Below are 21,816 nucleotides of genomic sequence, written 5' to 3' on the forward strand. Positions count from 1 at the left end.
GACTGAATAAAGAAAAACTGCTGGGGAATCATAAGGTCAACAATTCTGTGCGCTCACCCAGGACTGGGAGACATTCATGTTCCATCCTTTCAGAATAGAAAGAGCTCATTAAACAGAAGAATCCTGCCTTAATAGTAGGATTCAATTAGCCTTCGACCTAAGGCTACTCTGCTGCTAAGTAGCTGCTAAGTCGCTTCAGTCATGTCCGACTCTGTGCGACCCATAGATGGCAGCCCACCAGGCTTCCCGTCCCTGCGATTCTCCAGGCAAGAACACTGGAGTGGGTTGCCATTTCCTACTCTGGACACACACTAAATCTTAAAAGCAGGGTTTGAACCTTATTATGTTACCTAACTGCATGCTAAATAGCAGGTATCAACATGCTTGAGGGGAAGAGAGCAAAATTCAAACATCAACAAAATAGTAAACAAAATGTCTAGTATCCAACCAAAAATCACTATATCTGTGAAAAAGAAATTGTATCTCATACCAAAAAGGAAATTAGGTCAACAGAAACATCTCCAGAAATCACAGAGATAATGAAATTCACAGAGAAAGACTTTTAAAATTGATATTATAAAAATATTCAAGACCATGAATATAATACAGATAAATAAAAGATATAAAATAATAATAAATTCAAAAAATCATTTGGCAAGATCCAATACCCTTTCATGATAAACAGTCAATAACCTAGACATAAAAGGGACCATTCTCAACCTGATGAAGAGTATCTTTGAAAAACCATGGTGAATGTATCTTTTCATCAGGAAAAGATGAAGATATTCATCCATTCCTAGTACTTGTATCCAGCATTTTACTAGAGATTGTAGCCTGGGCAATCAGGCAAGAAAAAGAAATACGAGACATCTAGATTGGAAATAAAGTAGTAAAACCATCTCTATTTGAACATTGCATGATCTTGTGTATAGAAATCCTAAGGAATCCTTAGGAAAACTATTTGAGCTAATAAACAAGTTCAGCAGGGTGGCAGGTTATTAGATCAATATACACAAGCCAAATGGACAATTTGTAAATTAACATTCAATTTTCAATCAAAAAAGAGTAAAACACATTTAACAAAAGTTTAAGACTTGTATACAAAAACTACAAAAAACATTGTTGAAAGAAATTAGAAGTGAAGTGAAGTCACTCAGTCATGCCGGACTCTTTGTGACCTCATGGATAGTAGCCTGCACCAAACTCCTCCATCCATGGGATTTTCAAGGCAAGAGTACTTGAGTGGGTTGCCATTTCCTCCTCCAGGGAATGTTCCCAACCCAGGGATCGAACCCAAGTCTCTCACATTGTAGACAGACGCTTTACCGTCTGAGCCACCAGGGACCTAAATAAATGGAAAGTCATCCCAAGCTGATGGATTGGAAGATCTAATATTGTTAAGCAGTACTTCCAAAAGTATATTGACCATACATTGCTTACATTTTTACTACACAAGAAAAAGTTAATCATTCTTGACAGACATTAGGCAGAGCCAAAAGTAGTTAATATGTTTTTTTTTGCATATTTATTTCTAGAAATGAAGTCAATGGAACATGATAGTGACCTGTTAAATGAACTTCAAAGACAAAAGAATGAATTAATACAAGAATTATCTACTTTGCAGAGAAAGCTTAAAGGTATTACATGTATGAGTTACTTTGCTGATGAATATAGTTATATATCTGTCATTTGTTGTTCAGTTGCTAAGTTGTTGTGTCCGACTCTTTGTGACCCCATGGACTGTAGCACACTAGGCCCTCCTATCCTTCCGCTCAATTCATGTTCATTGAGCCAGTGATGCTATCTATCTCATTCTCTGCTGCCCCCTTCTCCTTTTGCCTTCAGTCTTTCCCAGCATCAGGGTCTTTTCCAATGAGTCAGTTCCTATCAGGTGGCCAAAGTATTGTTCCATCTTCAGCATCAGTCATTCCAGTGAATATTCAGGGTTGATTTCATTTAGGATTGACTCCAAGGAGCTCACAAGAGTCTTCTCTATTATAGGTTAATATTATTCTTTCAAAATGTATTTACTCATTGAGATATAGGTGATGTAAAAAGGGAATTTTGTTGATGTGAAAAAGGAATAGGTAAAGCACTAAATTGATACGTTGAATCTGGTATTTTTAATTTCACACAAATTTTAAGATCTTTTTTTGTGTCTTTAATTGCTACATTAAAGTAGAAAAATAAAAATCATTAGTACATGTATTTTACATGAAACACTGAAATTTAGAGCATTGTTCTTATGAGTGAAGAAAGATAACCTTTATATTTAATTTTTTAAAGAGTATAAGAATTGTCTTAATTGTTTAGGTTTTGAAGATAAAAAACATGAAGCCATTTGTACTACGAAATACCTAGAGGCAGAAAAAATAAAAATCAATGAAAAACCTCAAAATGATGCTGAATGCTTAAGGTAAGAATTGCCTATTATACTTTGATATAAAGTCTGATAATTTTTCAAGTTGTCAAGTAGATTTCAACATAAAGCCAAATGCATAATTATTTCAAGATCATTTAAGATGTATTTCCGTCTATGTGTATTCTGAAATATGTTAATAAGCAAATGCTTTACTGGCTAAAAGCACATAAGTTTTAAATCGTATCAGGTTGATAATATTGAAATCAGTCTTTTCCTTTTCCTCAAGAACTCTTGAGTTATTCACATCCTAAAAGATAAAATGTAGAATCATTTCCACAACTCTTTTTTTCTATTATCCCTAAGTTTTTGGAGTGAAATGACTGAAATTATCTTTTTTGGTCCTTCTAGATTTCAGGGGGAAAAATAATCACAGTCTACTTTACTCGAAATCTGTGCTTCTGGTTTTGTGCCTAAAGATTAAAAATGTATTTTCTCTATGGAATATTTAGATGTTTTCTGTGTATTTGGATAATGAAAGAATGGGTGAGGTCTGAAATGACATAGTTATATACAAAAGGAGAGCATCTCCCCCAGTTTATTAATTTCATTGTTATTTCTTAATAATTCAGTGTTAACATTTGCTGGTTTAATTTTAAAGAGCTTCCTATACTTTCTAGGTTTCATGTAAGAAACAGAAGCCTCATTACTGAATCTATGAAGAGGCAAATGAAGCCTTCTTTCACATAAATCACACAGGAAATATGTCCACTAGAGCTGAACAAATGCTTCAGATTAGCAGTGTATCACCTTAGGCCATAATTTTAGTAGATTGTGAGAAAATATTTGCAATTTAATTTTATGTTAAGTTTTATAAGCATGAAATATCAAATCTCTTGGGTGATATGTTTGATACAGAATGAGTTTCTGTAATGACAGTCTGCTCATTGATTTTTTTTTACACTTTTAAAAATGGTCATGCCCACTGGTATCATTATAGTTCATAGTATAAAGGCTTCCAGTATGAACTCCAGTTTTGTGGGTTTATCCCTCAGTCATAAAAGTTTTCCCTGGTTTAAAATTAAACACTCAAAGTCTGTTAAGAGGGCCATTTCCTTCAGAGATGGTGACAGAGGAAATTTGGATAGAAAGAAACATCAGTTAATATGTCTAGTCCATTCTTTGCATTTTAGCAGTTACTGAATGAAATGCCAGTATTTAACAGTTCCCACTTTAAATTCTTTAAAATGTGTAGGTTAGTTTCCCTTCTGGTATGTTCCATAAAAATGATTTCGAGTATGAAGAACAGAGTCAAAGTACTAAGTATAGAGATTTTGAAAAAGAGCCTCATCAGTCTTATAAATAGCAAAATAACAAGGCACTAATAATGGTAGCAAGAAATGATATGACATTTATTGAACATCACTAAGACCGATATTAAGTTGATTTTACCCCTAAATTTTAGAATAGAATCTTTTTCATTTCTGTGTTCAAATGTATACTGAATTCTGTAGTGATGACCTTCATCTTAAATTTTCTGATTTAACTACTATTGGTATAGATACTGTTTTTATAGTAGGGTTTCTCAGACTTGGCACTGTGAGATTTGGGGCCAGGATATTCTGTAGTGGGAGAGCTGTCCCATGCATGTAAGATGTTTATTAGCATTCCTGGTCTCTACCAACTAGGTGCCAGTAGCACTACTCACCCCCAGTTGTTACAGGCCAAAAGCGTCTCCAGATACTACCCAGTGTCCCCTGGGCAGAGGCAGGTGGGCACAGTTGTCCCCAGTTCAGAATCAGTCTTATTTTTAAGGTTTTTATCATTGTACTTCTACTTTTATTAAACTTTAACCAATAAGAAAGCAATTGCAAAAAATTAATACTTCATTTCTATGAGCTTATTGTTTCTGCTTTTTATAATTAGAAAAATTTTGATACCTATTTTGTTTATATTATTGAAATTCTTTTATAATGATTATAAAGTTAGAGTTTTTTAAAGTTGATCTGCCATGTTCAGGTTGTTTGTTGGACTTAATGCCATTCATTAATGAAGAGAACCAGTACTTTATATTCACAGTGTTTTAATGATCTCGGCTTTAATTTTTGCCTATTTATAAATTATAAGATATTTGTTTATTTAAAAGATTCTGTTGTAAAGAGTATGGGATCATTAATTAACACATGTTAAGGCAACTAACTTACAGAATATTTCTATGCTTAACACCTAAACTAGAGGTTGGATTAATTTCTAAGAAGCATCCCTGAGAACTTTATAACTGATCAAGCTAGTGTTTTTCACATAATCTGGGGAGGACAGAAGTGATAAACCTCAGGGTCTCAAGAGGCAGTAAGCATAGAGATTAAGGTTACAAACCCTTTGAACCCCAACTTTGCTATTTACTAGGTTGGTGACTCCAGACAAGCAATTTAACATGTCTGTGACTCATTCTCTACATCTATCAAATGAAGTTAATAATGGCAACCACCTCACAAGATTATAATAAAAATTAAATGACTTAATATATGTGTGTGTATGTATGTGTGTATATATATATATATATATATATATATGTATATATAAGGTCTTTACATATATATATATAAAGCCCTTAAAGCAGTGCTTAGTACACAGTAAATACTCTAAATTATTATACATAATTATAATTGTATAATTACTTATGATTTCATTTGTACTTCTTATTATCCATATGGATTTCATGCCTTTCAAGCTTCTTTCTCATTTTTTTTTCTGTCCTTTTAATGCAGAGACTTCCTGATAGTTATTGATTGGATTCTTATTTTGTACTCTCCATGGCTTGTCTCATCTGGTCTAAAGTTTTAGTTATAGTCTATAGATAATTTTTAAATCCCTGTCACTAATCCCTCCTTCCTAAGATCCAGCTGAATTCTCAACAATTTAATTATTGTTATTTTGTTCAGTTGCTAAGTCATATCTGACTCTCTGCAAACCCAGGGACTGTAGCACACCAAGCTCCTCTGTCCTCCACTGTCTCCCGTAGTTTGCTCAAATTCATTCCCGTTAAGTCCGTGATGCCATCCAACCATCTCATCCTGTGTTACCCTCTTCTCCTCCTGCTGTCCATCTTTCCCATCATCAGGGTCTTTTATATTGAGTCGACTCTTCACATCAAGTGGCCAAATTATTGGAGCTTCCTCTTCAACAGTTCTTCCAATCAATATTCAGGGTTGATTTCCTGTAGGATTGACTGGCTTGATCTCCTTGCAGTCCAAGAGACTCTCAAGAGTCTTCTCCAATACCACAATTCAAAAGCAACAATTCTTTGGTGCTCAGCCTTCTTTATGGACCAACTTTCACATCCATGCATGACTACTGGAAAAACCATAGCTTTGACTGTATGGACCTTTGTCAGCAAAGTGATGTCTCTGCTTCTTAATACTGTGTCTAGGTTTGTCATAGCTTTCCTTCCAAGGAATAAGTGTCTTTTAATTTCATGGCTGCAGTTACTGTCCACAGTAATTTTGGAGCCCAAGAAAATAAAGTCTGTCACTGCTTCTACTTTTTTTCCCTTCTATTTGCCACGACATGATGGGATTGGATTCCATGATCTTAGATTTTTGATGGAGTTTTAAGCCAGCTTTTTCACTCTTCTCTTTGACCTCTTTCAATAATGTAATATAGTCAAACAAAACCAAAAGTATAACTTATGTTATCTCCCTGCATTTCTGTCACATACTCTATTCTACTAGCTCATCAGAATACTATTTGTGCATTTCCAAATATGCCAGAAGACTTCACACCTCTGTATCTTTCTTTTTCTTTTCCATTAGCTAAAATCTGATTTAGTCCTCAAGGCATAGCTCACATGGCATTTTTCCTGGGTATTGCTCAAACCCAAAATGTGAAACCGAGAAGGACCCTGTGGGGCACCTGGGCACAGAAGTCTTTTGTCCCCCTTTTCTTATAGGCGTGGAGCTTCCCTGGTGGCTCAGAGGTTAAAGCATCTGCCTGCAATGCAGGAGACCAGGGTTCGATCCCTGGGTCAGGAAGATTCCCTTGGAGAAGGAAATGGCAACCCACTCCAGTATTCTTGCCTGGAGAATCCCATGGATGGAAGAGCCTGGTGGGCTACAGTCCACAGGGTCGCAAACAGTCGGACACGACTGAGTGACTTCACTTTCTCTTTTCACTTTCACTTTCTTATAGGCAAGGCTCCAACCTCCATGGCCTTCCCTGAGTTCCAAATGACAGGTTTGAATAGTTGTTAATCAAGAGAGGAGTAGCCAAGAAACCACCTGAGGCAAGATTAAAGGGACTAGAGAAACTCCTCAAGATTAGGAGACTCTAAATGAGAGTAAAAGAGTGCAAGCCCTGCATATACCCTAATTTTGTCAGCAAGCCCACCCTTGAACTCCTGCCATAAAACTCCTCATCAAACCCTCCCAGATTGGGACACATAGTTTTCAAGAGCAGGAGTCTGCTGTATCCGCCTTTACTAGGCATCCCCTACTCTTGTCTACTTTACCCAAAACTCTTGTGTCTTCATGATTCGCTTTGGCACTGGTGCAGAGAGGCTGAGCTTTTGGCATGACATGTAGCAGGTATGTTTGATGTGTTCACAAATCATTTCCACCCTATTCCAACCCATCACCAAATTTTGTTGCTTGTGCCTCCAAAACATTTCTTGAATCCTTCCACTTCTCTCTCCACAGCTAACATCCTATTTCTAGTCACTTGTCTCTCTTCCCTGGATCCCCGTAACAATCTCTTTTCTGCTTTTCCCTCATCCACTCTTGCTACCATTGCATAGTAAATTGAGTTGCATAATTTCCCTTATTAAAATCATCTGTGGTTTCATAATGACCATAATACAACCTAAAGCTCATGCCTTGTCACCATATGGTATATGACCACCTCCCAGATGTTTTTCCCAACTATGGTTACCAACAGAGGTCCATCTAGTCAAAGCTATGGTTTTTCCAGTAAGCATGTGTGGATGTGAGAGTTGGACTATAAAGAAAGCTGAGTGCCGAAGAATTGATGCTTTTGAACTGTGGTGTTGGAGAAGACTCTTGAGAGTCCCTTGGCTCGCAAGGCAATCCAACCAATCAATCCTGAAGGAAATCCTAAAGTCCTGAATGTTCATTGGAAGGACTGGTGGTGCAGCTGAAACTCCAATACTTTGGCCACCTGATACAAAGAACCGACTCATTGGAAAAGATTGAAAGCAGGAGGAGAAGGGGACGACAGAGGATGAGATGGTTGGATGGCATCACCAATGCACTGAAAATGAGTTTGAGTAGGCTCAGGGAGTTGGTGATGGACAGGGAAGCCTGGCATGCTGCAGTCCATGGGGTCACAAAGAGTCGGACATGACTGAGTGACTGAACTGATTGACTGATGGTTCCCTTCTCACTCTGCTCCCTCAAGCAATCCAGGCTTTCTTCCACCAAAAACCTTTATCTATGCCTTTCTTTCTCCTCAGGTTATCAGATTCAGTTCAGTTCAGTTGCTCAGTCATGTCCGACTCTTTGTGACCCCATGAATCGCAGCACGCCAGGCCTCCCTGTCCATCACCAACTCCCAGAGTTCACTGAGACTCATGTCCATCGAATCAGTGATGCCATCCAGCCATCTCATCCTCTGTCGTCCCCTTCTCCTCCTGCCCCAATCCCTCCCAGCATCAGAGTCTTTTCCAATGAGTCAACTCTTCGCATGAGGTGGCCAAAGTATTGGACTTTCAGCTTTAGCATCATTCCTTCCAAAGAAATCCCAGGGCTGATCTCCTTCAGAATGGACTGGTTGGATCTCCTTGCAGTCCAAGGGACTCTCAAGAGTCTTCTCCAACACCACAGTTCAAAAGCATCAATTCTTCGGCACTCAGCCTTCTTCACAGTCCAACTCTAACATCCATACATGACCACTGGAAAAGCCATAGCCTTGACTAGACGGACCTTTGTTGGCAAAGTAATGTCTCTGCTTTTGAATGTGCTATCTGGGTTGGTCATAACTTTCCTTCCAAGGAGTAAGCGTCTTTTAATTTCATGGCTGCAGTCACCATCTGCAGTGATTTTGGAGCCCCCCAAAATAAAGTCTGACACTGTTTCCACTGTTTCCCCATCTATTTCCCATGAAGTGATGGGACCAGATGCCATGATCTTCATTTTCTGAATGTTGAGTTTTAAGCTAACTTTTTCACTCTCTTCTTTCACCTTCATCAAGAGGCTTTTTAGTTCCTCTTCACTTTCTGACATAAGGGTGATGTCATCTGCATATCTGAGGTTATTGATATTTCTCCCGGCAATCTTGATTCTAGCTTGTGCTTCTTCCAGCCCAGCATTTCTCATGATGTACTCTGCATAGAAGTTAAATAAGCAGGGTGACTCTTACCTGTTGGGACATACCTTATCCTTTAGATCTCAGTTGAACTATTTCCTCAGGGAAGATTCCCTGTGATCTTTTTATAACTTGTTATTTTTACTAATAACACACTGTATTTTGTCCTATCTAACACAGAATCCATTTTGTAATTATATATTTATGTGCTTTATTTTATTCATGTTTGTCTCATCACTCATCATATGCTCAATAAGGGGAAAGATCTTACCTACTTTGTTTACCATTGTATACTAAGTGTAGCCACTCAGTCGTGTCCGACTCTTTGTGACCCCATGGACTGTAGCCCACCAGGCTCCTCTGTCCATGGGATTCTCCAGGCAAGAATACTGGAGTGAGTTGCCATTTCCTTCTCCAGGGGAATACCTACTCTAGGCCAAGCTCTGTACAAATGTATTAGTATTAGACCATGGTATACTCATACTAATACCTTTGTACAGAGCTTGGCTTAGAGTAGGTATTGAATAAATAAATGAAGGAATAAATGAGCATAATAAATCGTGAAAGCATTCCTCTACTGTTTTCTTCTCTGTGTTCATAGAGATTATAATTCCATTATATGACTGATCGTATTCAGTGATAGCTATGTGTATCAGTCTCTCCCACTGAACTGGGAACTCCCTCTACTTCTTGTTTGTTTTTCTGTCAGTGCCTGCATCTAACATAATCAAGGGCACATAATGTTTAATAAATATTTGTTCCAGTGAGTATATCTACATTTTAAAAAACTTACTACAAAGAAGATAGAAGTTCCTCATGTATTTTCAATATTCTTTGCAAACACATGGTATATATTAACCACTGGGATAGCCACATGGAATTCTTCTTCCCGCTCCTGATTGTTTTCTTTTATGTAGAAAAAACTTTACTGGTTTAACTCTCCTAGCCATCCCCCAGAACTCCTTCTTTCTTATTCTAAGGTAGAGAGGAGTGATTCAGTCTGATTGTTGAGTTTGGAAGGATAAACTGAAGACCAGCTCCTTTCTTTGCCTTATCTCTTGGAGTCTGGCCTGCCTTACAGTGTGTGTTCTACTTTGCTCCTCTATCCTTTGAGTTTTACAGTGGTAGGACTTCATGGGAGAGAGCTTTTGGCATCTGCCTTTAATGGTGTGAGTTAGGTTAGTCTAATTCTGGGTTCAGTATTAGTAGTAAATCCTTTGTGTATAGATACAAGCCACATTCTCTAGTGTCTGCTGTATTAGTAGCAAACATGACATCTTGGCTTCCCTTCTGCCTTCCTCGTTTCTCAGATGCACAGAATTCAGGTAGCAAAGAATAGACCCCTTCAAACTTCCAACACCTATTATTTGTTATTATTAATCAATACCAGGATAACCAAAATACAATTCTTCATCATGAATTTTTATTTACTCCAAATAGTAACATACCAGACGACTTGAAACATTTCGGGCTTTTTCTTACTCACAATACTTAGAATGGTTTTACATTTTTAATAATCAATGTTTGTACTGGTTTAATGCAACAGGAAGTTTGTTTCAGAAATGAAGCTGCAGAATCAACAGCCTGGATTTTCTTTCTTAGCATTTGAAGATAGTATGGTTTTGTGAAGAGCATATTTGCAATGGAAACTGCACAAAAGTTAATATATACCTGCTACTGAGAGACTCTAAATGCATTTATATGAAGTAATAAATCAATGCTGTTGCCTCTTCAATGAAAAAGTCATCCAGTTAAGTTAGTTGTAGAGGTCACATTGGTGGTCCTTAGTGCAGGGAGCCAGCGTGAGGAACTCCGCCCATGGCAAAGGTCATGAGGAAGGAGGCTCGGTGTACACAAAGGCGGGATCGAGCCTCAGGAATCCCCCTGGAAATTCTCGAGCATCTACCCCCAAAACCAGAGTCTGCCTACTTTACTGCTTTGTGCTCTCACCTACACCTCTGACTTTATGGGGGGCTGTCCCCCACCACCATTTCTCTCCCTTTCTCGGAAAAAGAGTTAATTTACAGCTCCAGTTAATAAAGTTCCTGGGTGTGACAAGGGTGTTTTAGTTCACAAACTCCTTTGGAAGTTCTCTAGCCTGCCTGAATAGGTTTTTCCAGCCACATGTGATTGTTCAGAGCCTCCCAACTGTGAGAGGTATGAGGTGTTCTAAACTGTCTAAATACAGATTCCTTTGAGCAGTTAAAAGATTGATTAGAAATTGTATTGGTGAAGAGTTTTTCACTTTTTGGGCCAATGTTTGCTGCTAAGTTTCCATATCCCTTACCTACTGTGTCCCTGGAAGTGTATTGAATAATATAATTGGTGTATAGGAATGTAAATAATAGCTTTAATGTTTGTAACCTTGGACCTTTGAGTTAATTCTTTTCTTGTTATAGCCCACCACACCTTTGCCCTATAGGAAAGCAACTTTATCTAATGCTTTTGGAGGGTGGCGCCTGACTTTAGAATAATCACCTTTAGAGAAAAATAAGTTTTCTGAAGAAAGGATCATAAAATGTTAACAGGCCTCCTGGCCAGAAGATGATGTAAATCACCTAAACTTTTGCATATGATAAGTTTGCAGGAAGAAAGCCTGGCTTACTGCTGACTCTACCCCTTCCCCCATTATCCTCTATGCACAACTTAAGGTATAAAAACTACTTTGGAAAATAAAGCGCGGGCCTTGTTCACTGAAGCTTGGTCTCCCCATGTCGTTCTTTCTCTCACCTTCTGGCTGAATTCCCATCTGGAGCGTGGAGGCTCATCAAGCCTACTAATTTTGCCTGGGCTTCTAAGATCTGACCAGGGAGGCCTTAATGTCTCCTGTCCTTCGGGAGAACGGGAGGACGCCTGTGGCCTACGTAGGTGACGCAAATTCCTTGTCTTGGAATTTTATTGGCTTTCCACGTAAACCAAGTTATTCAGCCTCTTTTCTCCACTGAATTTTCTCACTGAGCTATCCTTATTTAACCACTCTTTGTATCTTTAATTCTATCGTATCCTGATCGCTGAAGCCGTCTCCCCTTTGAATTCCTTGGATCCACCTGGGCTGGACCCCAGCACCTTAGATTTATAGGAAGGTATAAGCACATGATGATGTTAGAATACTTCTAACCTCTCTGAAAGATACACAGATAAATATGTATATTTACATATGTATATATTTTTTATTTTACCAAATATGAATAGTTTTAAATTATGAGAGTAGACTATGTTGATTAAATAAAAAAAATATAGACATTACAAAAATGTAAAACATCAGTCTCCTCTCTCATGTCTTGTTAAAAGTTTAACACGTATCCTGTCAGAGTTTATAGTCTGTGTGTGTGTGTGTGTGTGTGCACACCTGTGCATTTAACATTGGTCTGTAGTTTGCTTTATTACTTAGAAAACAGATATTACTCATTAATACGTACTGATCAACTTGATTCTTTTTAATGCTGATGTATAAAGATGCCATATTTTGTAAGCTTCCTCCCATTGATGGATGGGAGGAAGTACTTAAATATTCATAATTAGAAGCATTTTTATAAATGTATGCTTAAATACTGTGGAAGTGTTTCTGTAACATCATTTAGCAGAGTAATAAGAATTGTTATCTAGTCTATATTGAGGAAATAATGCACATTTACGTTGCAATACTCTTGATTATCACAGTAATAAACTCCAAGTAGACAGGTGTAACAAAATCTCAGTTCTAAAGTTTCTAGAAAATACTAGTCAAAAATTAGTTATCTGTAGCCAACCCCTATCATCTCTTTAGTTTTTAACATTTATAAAATATGAAAATCCTCATTTAATTCCAGGATCATTCTTAGCTATGTATTTTGTTGAATATTTCTGTTGACTCTGCATTTTTCTGGTCAAACTTCATCATTTATTCACTAGCAGAAGTGCCTTTACAGCATTGATTATGTAGCCTTCAAGCTAATAGAAATCCCCTGTTTCGTGAATTCCTGGCACACACAGTAGTTATTAAAACTTCAAGTAAATACAAGGGAAATTTTTATGGTAGAAGTCAGTTGATTATTTTAAATGTTATATTCTGATATAAATGTGCCTGTTTGTAAATGTCCCAAACTTTGAAATAATTTTGCTTATTATATGAGCCATATATAATATTAATCATTTCCAAAGTTCATTTGTGCCTTTGATATCATAGTGCACATTTTTTTTTCACTTTCACATGTTTATCTTTAGAAACAACCCCTTTTGGTTGTGGGATGGGGAAGGTGATAGAAAATACCTGGTGAAAGGTGATGCCTAATCCACCCAAACCAGGATTTGTAGTAATGGAGGTGCTGGTAGCACTCCTCTCTTTTACTTCCTTCTCAGTAGGTCTCATCAGTTCAGCCTTACCCTCCTGTGGAGGTTCCTACCTGTCTGCTGATGGCCTGGACTGAAGGAATGCATAATTAGAAAACTGAAATTCTACTTTCATAGAATGAACTTTGAAACCCATGCTCATAAATAAATTGTGTATGAAAGAGCATGACATATATATCTTTAAAATGGAGTATTTTGTGTTTAAATGGCACTGAAATAATTTTCATATGAATTACTATAGAGAAATTATATTAAGAATGTCACAGCGTGAAAAACTAGTGAAAAGTAGTAAGGATTGCTTATTAAACCTCTAGTGTGATTAAGGTAACCAAAAAGGATAAGATTCATAGACTTAACATGTTAGGTCTAAAATTCCATGTGTCAGAAATGGCATCAACATGGAATGATAATCTGGGAGAAATTTGTAGTACTTATGATGAACAAAGGGTAACAGTTTATCAAAAATTAACAGATAAAAAGTCAGCAAGAAAACACTAAAAATCAGTAGTTTTTAAGTTATGTATTTATCCAACAAGCATGTATTAAACACTTGCTTTTCCCATACACTTTGCAAGTTACAGGGATACCAAAGTGAATAAGACAAGGTAATTCAGTTATATATCTTATTATTTAAGTGCAGATTAAAACTACTGAATATCAATTTTTTTATCAAATTTTGAAAGATATACTTAGATGACCATACTGGAAATTGGCCACAGTATGGTACAGAGATAATTTACTCATTGCTGTGGCAGTATACATTGCTTGTATTTGGAATGCAGTTTGATGTATACAAGTTATTGTAAGCATCTTTAAAATGTTTATGCCATTTAAAGCAGTAGTTTCACTTAGCTGTATCCCAAGGGAAAGAATCCAAAGCATAGAGGAAGCTTTATGAACAGAGGTGTTCATAGAAATTTATTTATGGTAGAAAAAAATAGGAAGAACTTAAATGCTGTACTATAAATGAATGATTAAATTAACTGTGTTATAGCCACTTAAACTACTATATATTTATCTTAAATGGTATTAATTGGCAAATGTAATTAACTGGGGGAAATATATATGACAGTATAAGGCAAAAGAAAGAACTAGAAGGCAAGATTACATAATCAATATCATATGGAAGTAAAAGACCTGAGATGAAGCATACCTACATTTTAATCTCATTGAATTTGTGTACTAGGACTTTGGGTGAAAATTGTCCTCCTTTCTAATTAAATAGTATTTGTTTATATTTCTATAACTAAAAAGAGTGTTCTTTTAGTTAAGGCTTCTCCATGGCACTAAGAGGTAACTGAAAAAAAAATGCAATGATGCAAGAAATTATAAAAATACATGGAACATACATTTTGCTCAACTATCAATGTTGGCCCATCCTCATCAATATCTGATGATTCAGAGAAAGGAGACAGTAACCAGTGCAAACTGCCCTTAGTTACTGTGCAGTAGGTGAGGGAAGCTTTTCTTGACTCCTGTAGGCAATCAGTCTATGCACTGAAGCATGAGATCTGCTTACCATTATAGAGCTCCAGCCTAGCTGCAAATACATAAATATTCATACCATTAGCACCCAGCCTCCTTTAAAGCTAGCAACAGTAATCTTTCCTTTAAGTGAGATCTGAATTCTACAACTTGGTTATAGGCTGAATTGTGAAATGCTTCCTATAATTCATCTTAAATGCCATCCTTAACTTAAGTAGTCTCTCCTCCTCCTTGTTAGCTAACTAAAATGGAAACCAGTCACCACCCAATTCTGATGGGCATCAGAGCTCTGACCAAACCATTTGAACTGAAAGGTGAAAAAGGGCAAGTATTGATGGCATAGTGGGAAGAACGATCCCTACTGTTGTATGTATTTGAAAAGATATATATATTAAAATGAACATTGTATAGCAGCATCTATGGTATATTGTTCCTCTCCGTTTAACTTTACACTTACTTTAAAAAAATATTTTTTGCGAGGGACTTTATGCTTGTGTAAACATCTAATGCTCCAAATCATTAACTTTTTCTCTCTTTGCAACTTGAGCATTCCTTCAGAATTTTTATTCACTATTAAATTCCTACAAGTTCAGAACACAGTGAACTTCATATATATTAGGTATTGTTTCTCAATCCATTCTTATTACTATTGTGTTTTTTTTCCCCTATCTAGGTGTTAGTTCTTAAGTACAATAATATAGTGAGGACCTGTGAACTAGGCTAAAACATTACCAGTATCTTGCTATGGGGTCCTCCATTAACCCACACTCCCTTCTTTACCTCAGATGTAATTGCTGTCCTAGAGTGTTTCATTTGTGTGCGTGTGTGTGTGTGTGTGTGTGTGGGGTATGACTTACTTAATTCTTTCCTTGCTTATATATAATTTTCTTTGTTACTTTATGATTTACTAACTTTATGTCATATATTCATAAATGTAATCTACCTGTCATTTATATGCCTGCCAAAACAAAATATTGGTTATTTTTGCTTGTTTTTGAGTTATGTACAAAGGGTATCATTCTGTCCAGGACTTGCTTTTTATTCACTTGTTTCTAAAATTCATCCATGTTGTTGAGTATAGATATGTGAACATGCTTTTTCTCTTTTCAATGCACATTTGAGTTTTCAGTTGTTGTTGTTGCACGCAGTGCTGTTTTGATCATCCTGGTGCACACTGCAAGAGTTTCTGTAGGATATATGCCTGATGGAGTTGCCGAGTATAAGACATGTAAATGTTGAACTTCACAAGGTAGCGACAAGCTTTCTGTCGAAGTGATTAAACCATTTATACTTCCATTGGCACATTACCAAATTCCCCAGTGATCTATATTCTCTTAAATGCTATATTTTCAGATTTCTTATGCATTAAAAATCTCTGTCCCAACTTATGAAGTTTTGTTTGGTTTTCTTCCTGCTGTTGTGCTTGGGTACGTTTCTTACTCTTACGACGGCTGAAATCATCAGTCATTTCTTCTTGTGGTTATCATTTTTGTGTCTTGTTTAAGAACTCTTTCCCTACCTTAGATCAGAAGGTTATTCTCCTGTATTTTCTTTAATAATTTTTAAGGTTTGTGTTTCACATTTAGGTCTTTAGTTTATTTGGGACTAATTTTTGCTTACATTCCACAGTAAGATATAGCTTTATTTTTCTCCATTTATTGAGTAGTTTGTCCTTTCTCTAGTGATCTGCAAAACCATCTCTTATTTAAAAATAATAATCAGAATAACATTTGTGAATCTATTTTAAGATTCTGTTTTCTATTCTGCTAAATTGGTCAACATTCATTTCTTTCATAACTGTCTTAATTATTGTTAAATGCACGCTATTAACTTTTAACTAGTTAATTACTGTTACTTTATAATGAATCTTAATCTAAAGCAGAATACTTCCCTTTATACTTCTTTGTCGTCATCAAGAATATCTTGGCTGTACTTGACCCTTTGCTTTTTTATGTACATTTCCAAATCAGCTTAAATCCATGAAAATCTTTTATGATTCCACTCATCCTACAGTCTCTTTTGAGGGATTTTACATCTTTATTAAGCTGAGATTTCTCGTCTGGAAACTTAGAATATACTGGGTTTTTTTGTCCTAATCTTTTAATAAAAATCTTTTGTGAGTTTTATTTTTAGATACCTTGTAGTTTTAAGTGTAAATTTTTAATGACATCAGTATTCTCTTTATTGCTGGTGCATGGAAATATAACAGATTTTTGTATGTTGATTTTTTGGCCACTATCTTTGTTAAACTCTATTTTTTTAAGTTTTATTATAGAAGATTTAGAGCACATACAAAAGTAAAAAAGTAAAACATAGTGAATCCTAGGTACTTATCACTTAACTTTCAGTTGAGTTCAGTTGCTCAGTCATGTCTCAATTTTTGTGACCCCATGAACTGCAGCACGCCAGGCCTCCTTGTCCATCACCAACTCCAGAGTATACTCAAACTCATGTCTATTGAGTTGGTGATGCCATCAATCATCTCATCCTCTGTAGTTATCCCCTTCTCCTCCTGCCTTCAGTCTTTCCCAGCATCAGGGTCTTTTCAAATGAGTCAGTTCTTTGCATCAGGTGGCCAAAATATTGGACTTTCAGCTTTAGCATCAGTCCTTCCAATGAACACCCAGGACTGATCTCCTTTAGGATGGACTGGTTGGATCTCCTTGCTGTCCAAGGGACTCTCAAAAGTCTTCTCCAGCACCACAGTTCAAAAGCATCAATTCTTCAGCACTCAGCTTTCCTTATGGTCCAGCTCTCACATCCATACATGACTACTGGAAAAACCGTAGCCTTGACTAGACGGACTTTTGTTGGCAAAGTAATGTCTCTACTTTTTAGTATGATGGCTAGGTTGGTCATAGCTTTTCTTCGAAGGAGCAAGATTTTTTAATTTCATGGCTGCAGTCACCATCTGCAGTGATTTTGGAGCCCCCAAAGATAAAGTCTGTCACTGTTTCCCCATCTACTTGCCATGAAGTGATGGGACTGGATGCCATGATCTTCGTTTTCTGAATGTTGAGCTTTAAGCCAACTTTTTCACTCTCCTCTTTCACTTTCATCAAGAGGCTCTTTAGTTCTTCACTTTCTGCCATGAGGGTGGTATCATCTGCATATTTGAGGTTATTGATATTTCTTCCAGCAGTCTTGATTCCAGCTTCTGCTTCATCCATCCCAGCATTTCTCATGATGTACTCATGTAAGTTAAATAAGCAGGGTGACAATACACAGCCTTGACATACTCCTTTCCCAATTTGGAACCAGTCAGTTGTTCCATGTCCAATTCTAACTGTTGCTTCTTGACCTGCATACATATTTTTCAGGAGGCAGGTCAGATGGTCTTAACAGGTGGTCACTTTAAGAGTTATCAATTTGTATTACTTGAAACATATCATACATATTATTATCTTATTATGTCTGTAAAAAAGTACTTTAAAAAATATAACTAAAATCCATTATTACACATAAGGTAATTGACAACAAATAACAATTCATCAAATATTGTCAGTGTTCAACTTTCCAATTATTTATAAATGTCGTTATTTTGTCTGTGTGAATTAAGTTCCAAATAAGGTCCACACATGACAAGCAGCTGATATTTTAAATCTCTTTTAATCTAAAAGCTCCCTCTACTTAAAAAAAAATTTTTTGACATATAATTGATTAGTGATGTTGTGCATCTTCTCATTTCCCTGTTAGCCATTCATATGTAGTATTTGGAAAAAATATCTGTTCAAATCCTCTGCCCATATTTTAATCAAGTTGTTTAAGAGTATAAGCCATTGTAGAATGTCTCTCAATTTAGACTTATTTGTTCCTTAGAGATTAGATTCAGGTTAAATAATTTGGGACAAGAATAATATATAATTAAGATTGTGTCCTCAGAACATTGCATCAGAAGGCATATAATGCCAGTTTTGTTTCATTTTCAGTTATGTTAGGTTTGATCGCTTAGGTAAGATTGTGTCTGCCAGGTTACTCCAATGAGAAAATAGTCTTTTCCATGGATATTTACTAAATGATATAGGGGATGACTCAGACCTTGTGCATAGCCTTTTCCCAGGAACTTTTCACGCAGTCATTTTAGCGTCCACTAATGATGCTTCCCGAGTCAATTATTACATAGGTGGTTGGAAAGTGGCAACTTTCTCATAATGGAACTCCTGTTCATTTGTTAGCTAGTAAAACTCTGGGGGAAAAAAGACAGAAGTTCCTCTTCTTGTTACCCCATTCTTTTAATTTCTCCTTTTTAGGATTTTCTGTGGACTCATGAATTTCTTTTTATGTCATGTGTTATAAATACATTATTGTCATTATTTTTGATGCTCAAATTGTCCCAGATTTGGATATAGGCAGCCCCTTGAACTAAATTTCTCTGTCTTTAGACATGTTTCTTTAGTTTTTGGTCGATTTCCTTCCTTCTTGTGCAACAAACTATTCTAGGCTCACCTTGAATATTACCCACCTCAGCCCTGGGATAAATTGTTTCAAGGAGTCCTGGTATCTTTTGTTGGTACTGGTTTTAGAAACTAAGATTAGCATGCTAGATGTGCTCATTACTACTGGGTGTTGCTTCCAAGTACTTTAAATGGACAGAAATAAAAATGCCATTTTTTTTAAATCATAAATTTTTATACTGATTTCTTCCATTCAAATCCAAAATGAGTTTTTTTTTCCTCCATCCATTTTCTATGTGCATCTTCCTTTTCCTAGTGAAAACTCTGGTTTGTAACAATATCAATGTAATTATCCATTTCTTATAACTTTCTAAAATAATTTTAGAATAACTAGCTGTGTACCCTCACTAACAACAAAAGTAGTAAAATTTAAGATTCCATTGTAATTCTTACTGCCTTACAACATATCTCACTGAAGGTATATAGACTACTATTTTTGAAAATTACTTGAGTTCTTTTTAATTTTTATCTGTGATTATTAGTTTGAAAAACTAATTTTCTAAATTTTTCTTAAAAAAGCTAGATTTATTTTGTTCTGTTTGCGTTTAATTCAGCTGTCATTTTGTGTTAAACTTTATGGTTCTTTTTCTCAACTTTATTTAATTTTATTTGTCAAGTATATAAATAATCATCATGGTTCAAAAGTCAAAAGTATATAAAAAGAGATACACACAGATGAGTTTCATTTTATTCCTTATTTATTGCACCCCATTTTCACTCACTGTTATAGGTGATCAACTTTGTTAGTTTCTGCTTCATCTTTCTGTGTTTCTTTTTATCTTCATTTTTTATACTATATAATACTCCATTATATGGATGTGCTATAGTTTATTCAGCCCATCTCTTAAGGATGGACATAGGCTGTTTACAGTATTTGGTGATTACAAATACTAATGCAGTAAGAACTTTGTGCATATATTGTTTTGTACTTACAGGGTGTATTACTGGTGGTGAATGGTGAAGTCAAAGGAAAAATTTAAATGTAGTTTTGTTAGATACTACCAAATTCTTCTCCTTTGAAGTTTAACCATTTTAAATTCCCCTATCAGTGTTTGAGTACACATGTTTACCCACAGCTTATGAAAAAAATGTGTCAAGTTTTTGGAGTTTTACCAATCTGATAGATGAGACATGATATCCCTGTGTAGTAAACTTTCAAGTCGTTATTATGAGTAATACTGAGCACTTTTCATATGTTTAGGGATGATTTTTATACTTTTTCTGTGAACTCACTTTTTATGACTTCTTCAAGTTTTAATCAGCCTTTTGGTCTTTTTTCCCCTTGATTATAAATTTCCTTTACATATTAGAGAGATTAGACTTTTATCAGTGATATATGTGGCAAGTATTTTCTTTAAGATTGTCATTCATCTTTCTACTCTACTCATGTGTTTTGCTGTGCAGTTTTAAAAAAAATTGAATACTCTTAAATTTCATTTATATTTTGAACCATAGTGAGAAAGTTCTTGAACACTATTAACTTATAAAGGAATTTCCCTGTTCTTTCACTTTCACTTTGTCCTTACATAGTTTTATTATTTTTGCACTTAAATCTTTGATCCAGTTAGAGTGTATTTTGATATGTGCTGTGAGATAAAGAGGCAGTTTTAGCTTTGACAGTCCATTTATTGTCACATAGCAGATAGCTCTCTAGTTATTCTAACACAGCTTATTAAAAAAGTCCATCTTTTCTTTTTACAGTGATTTTAGGTGACTTTTTTAGCATATGCTAAATGTCCATTTGTTTCTTAAGCTATTTCTATCTTCTGTGTCCCACTGGTCTATTTATATGTCAGTACTACACTTTTTAAATTATGAAGGAGTGATGGTATGATCTAGTATCTCATAGAGCTAGTTATCCTTCTTTGTTTTCTCTTTTTTTTAGAACTTTCTTGAAAAAAAATTCAAGATTTTTTTCTAGACTGTTCTCTTCTTTTAATATATGAACTTTAAAATCAATGCACCCAGCACCAGGGGAAAAAGTATTAGTAGTTTTTCTTAGGATCAAGTAAAATTTTATTTAACTGGGGATAGTAACCATTTTTCTGATGTCCTATTCATGGAAAAACCCTGAAGGAGAAAATGGACACCCACTCCAGGATTCTTATCTGAAAAAATCCCATGGACAGAGGAGCCTGGTGGGCTACAGTCCAAAGGGTTACAAAGTCAGACGCAACTGAGCAACTAAGCAAGCCATCCATAAGAAATTCAAGTTAGTTATTTGACAAGTTAGTTGGTGACAATGAAGCCTATTTATTTTTGTTTGCTAATTTTATATCTTGTCACCCTACTGAATTGTTTTATTATTTGAGTTGGTTTTATCAATGATTCTTGGGTTTTCAAAGTATGTTTTTAAATCATCTGAAAATTAGGTAGCTTTATTTCTTCTTTCATCTTTCAAATTCTTATTCCTTTAATTATTTTTGCTAGACTAATTTTAATGGATAGAATATAGAAAATTAAAATCTCTTCCCAAATTCTTTAATGTTAACTTAAAATTGTGATGATAGAAGCTACAAATCTGCCACTATTCATTTAATAAAGAATTATTATAAAACTTATTGCTGAACTAATTACTTAAGTGAATTTTTCCTTTAAAACAGACTTAAAAAAGAATTAGAACTTTATAAGGAAGACGACATGCAAAGTGTTCATGATGCTCTCCAAACAGAAATAGAATTTTTGGAGTTGGTAAGCTATCACTGATTGTTTAACTTTTGTTTAGCATTTTTTTTTTTACCTATTGATAAGAATGTTTTTACTGTAATAAATTTCATTAAATTAATGTTCTGCCCTTCACATGGGTTTGCACTAGATACGAAAAACAAAACAGCAACAAGCAAAACTAAAGTAAAAATATGAACCTGTGAA

The 21,816-nt window shown here is 35.6% G+C and overlaps 1 protein-coding gene across 1 annotated transcript in view; it reads left to right on the forward strand.

The window, feature by feature from the left end:
• Nucleotides 1–21,816, forward strand: part of CCDC172 (coiled-coil domain containing 172) — a 57,964-nt gene that overhangs the window by 34,867 nt on the left and 1,281 nt on the right. Inside the window, exons 5-7 of the mRNA XM_019988600.2 lie at nucleotides 1,536–1,637; nucleotides 2,314–2,416; nucleotides 21,549–21,636. Of these exons, the coding sequence (XP_019844159.2) occupies nucleotides 1,536–1,637; nucleotides 2,314–2,416; nucleotides 21,549–21,636 (293 nt within the window). The remainder of the gene's footprint in view (nucleotides 1–1,535; nucleotides 1,638–2,313; nucleotides 2,417–21,548; nucleotides 21,637–21,816) is intronic.

The sequence above is a fragment of the Bos indicus genome, chromosome 26 (assembly GCF_029378745.1).
Source record: "Bos indicus isolate NIAB-ARS_2022 breed Sahiwal x Tharparkar chromosome 26, NIAB-ARS_B.indTharparkar_mat_pri_1.0, whole genome shotgun sequence".
NCBI classification, from domain to species: Eukaryota; Metazoa; Chordata; class Mammalia; order Artiodactyla; family Bovidae; genus Bos; species Bos indicus.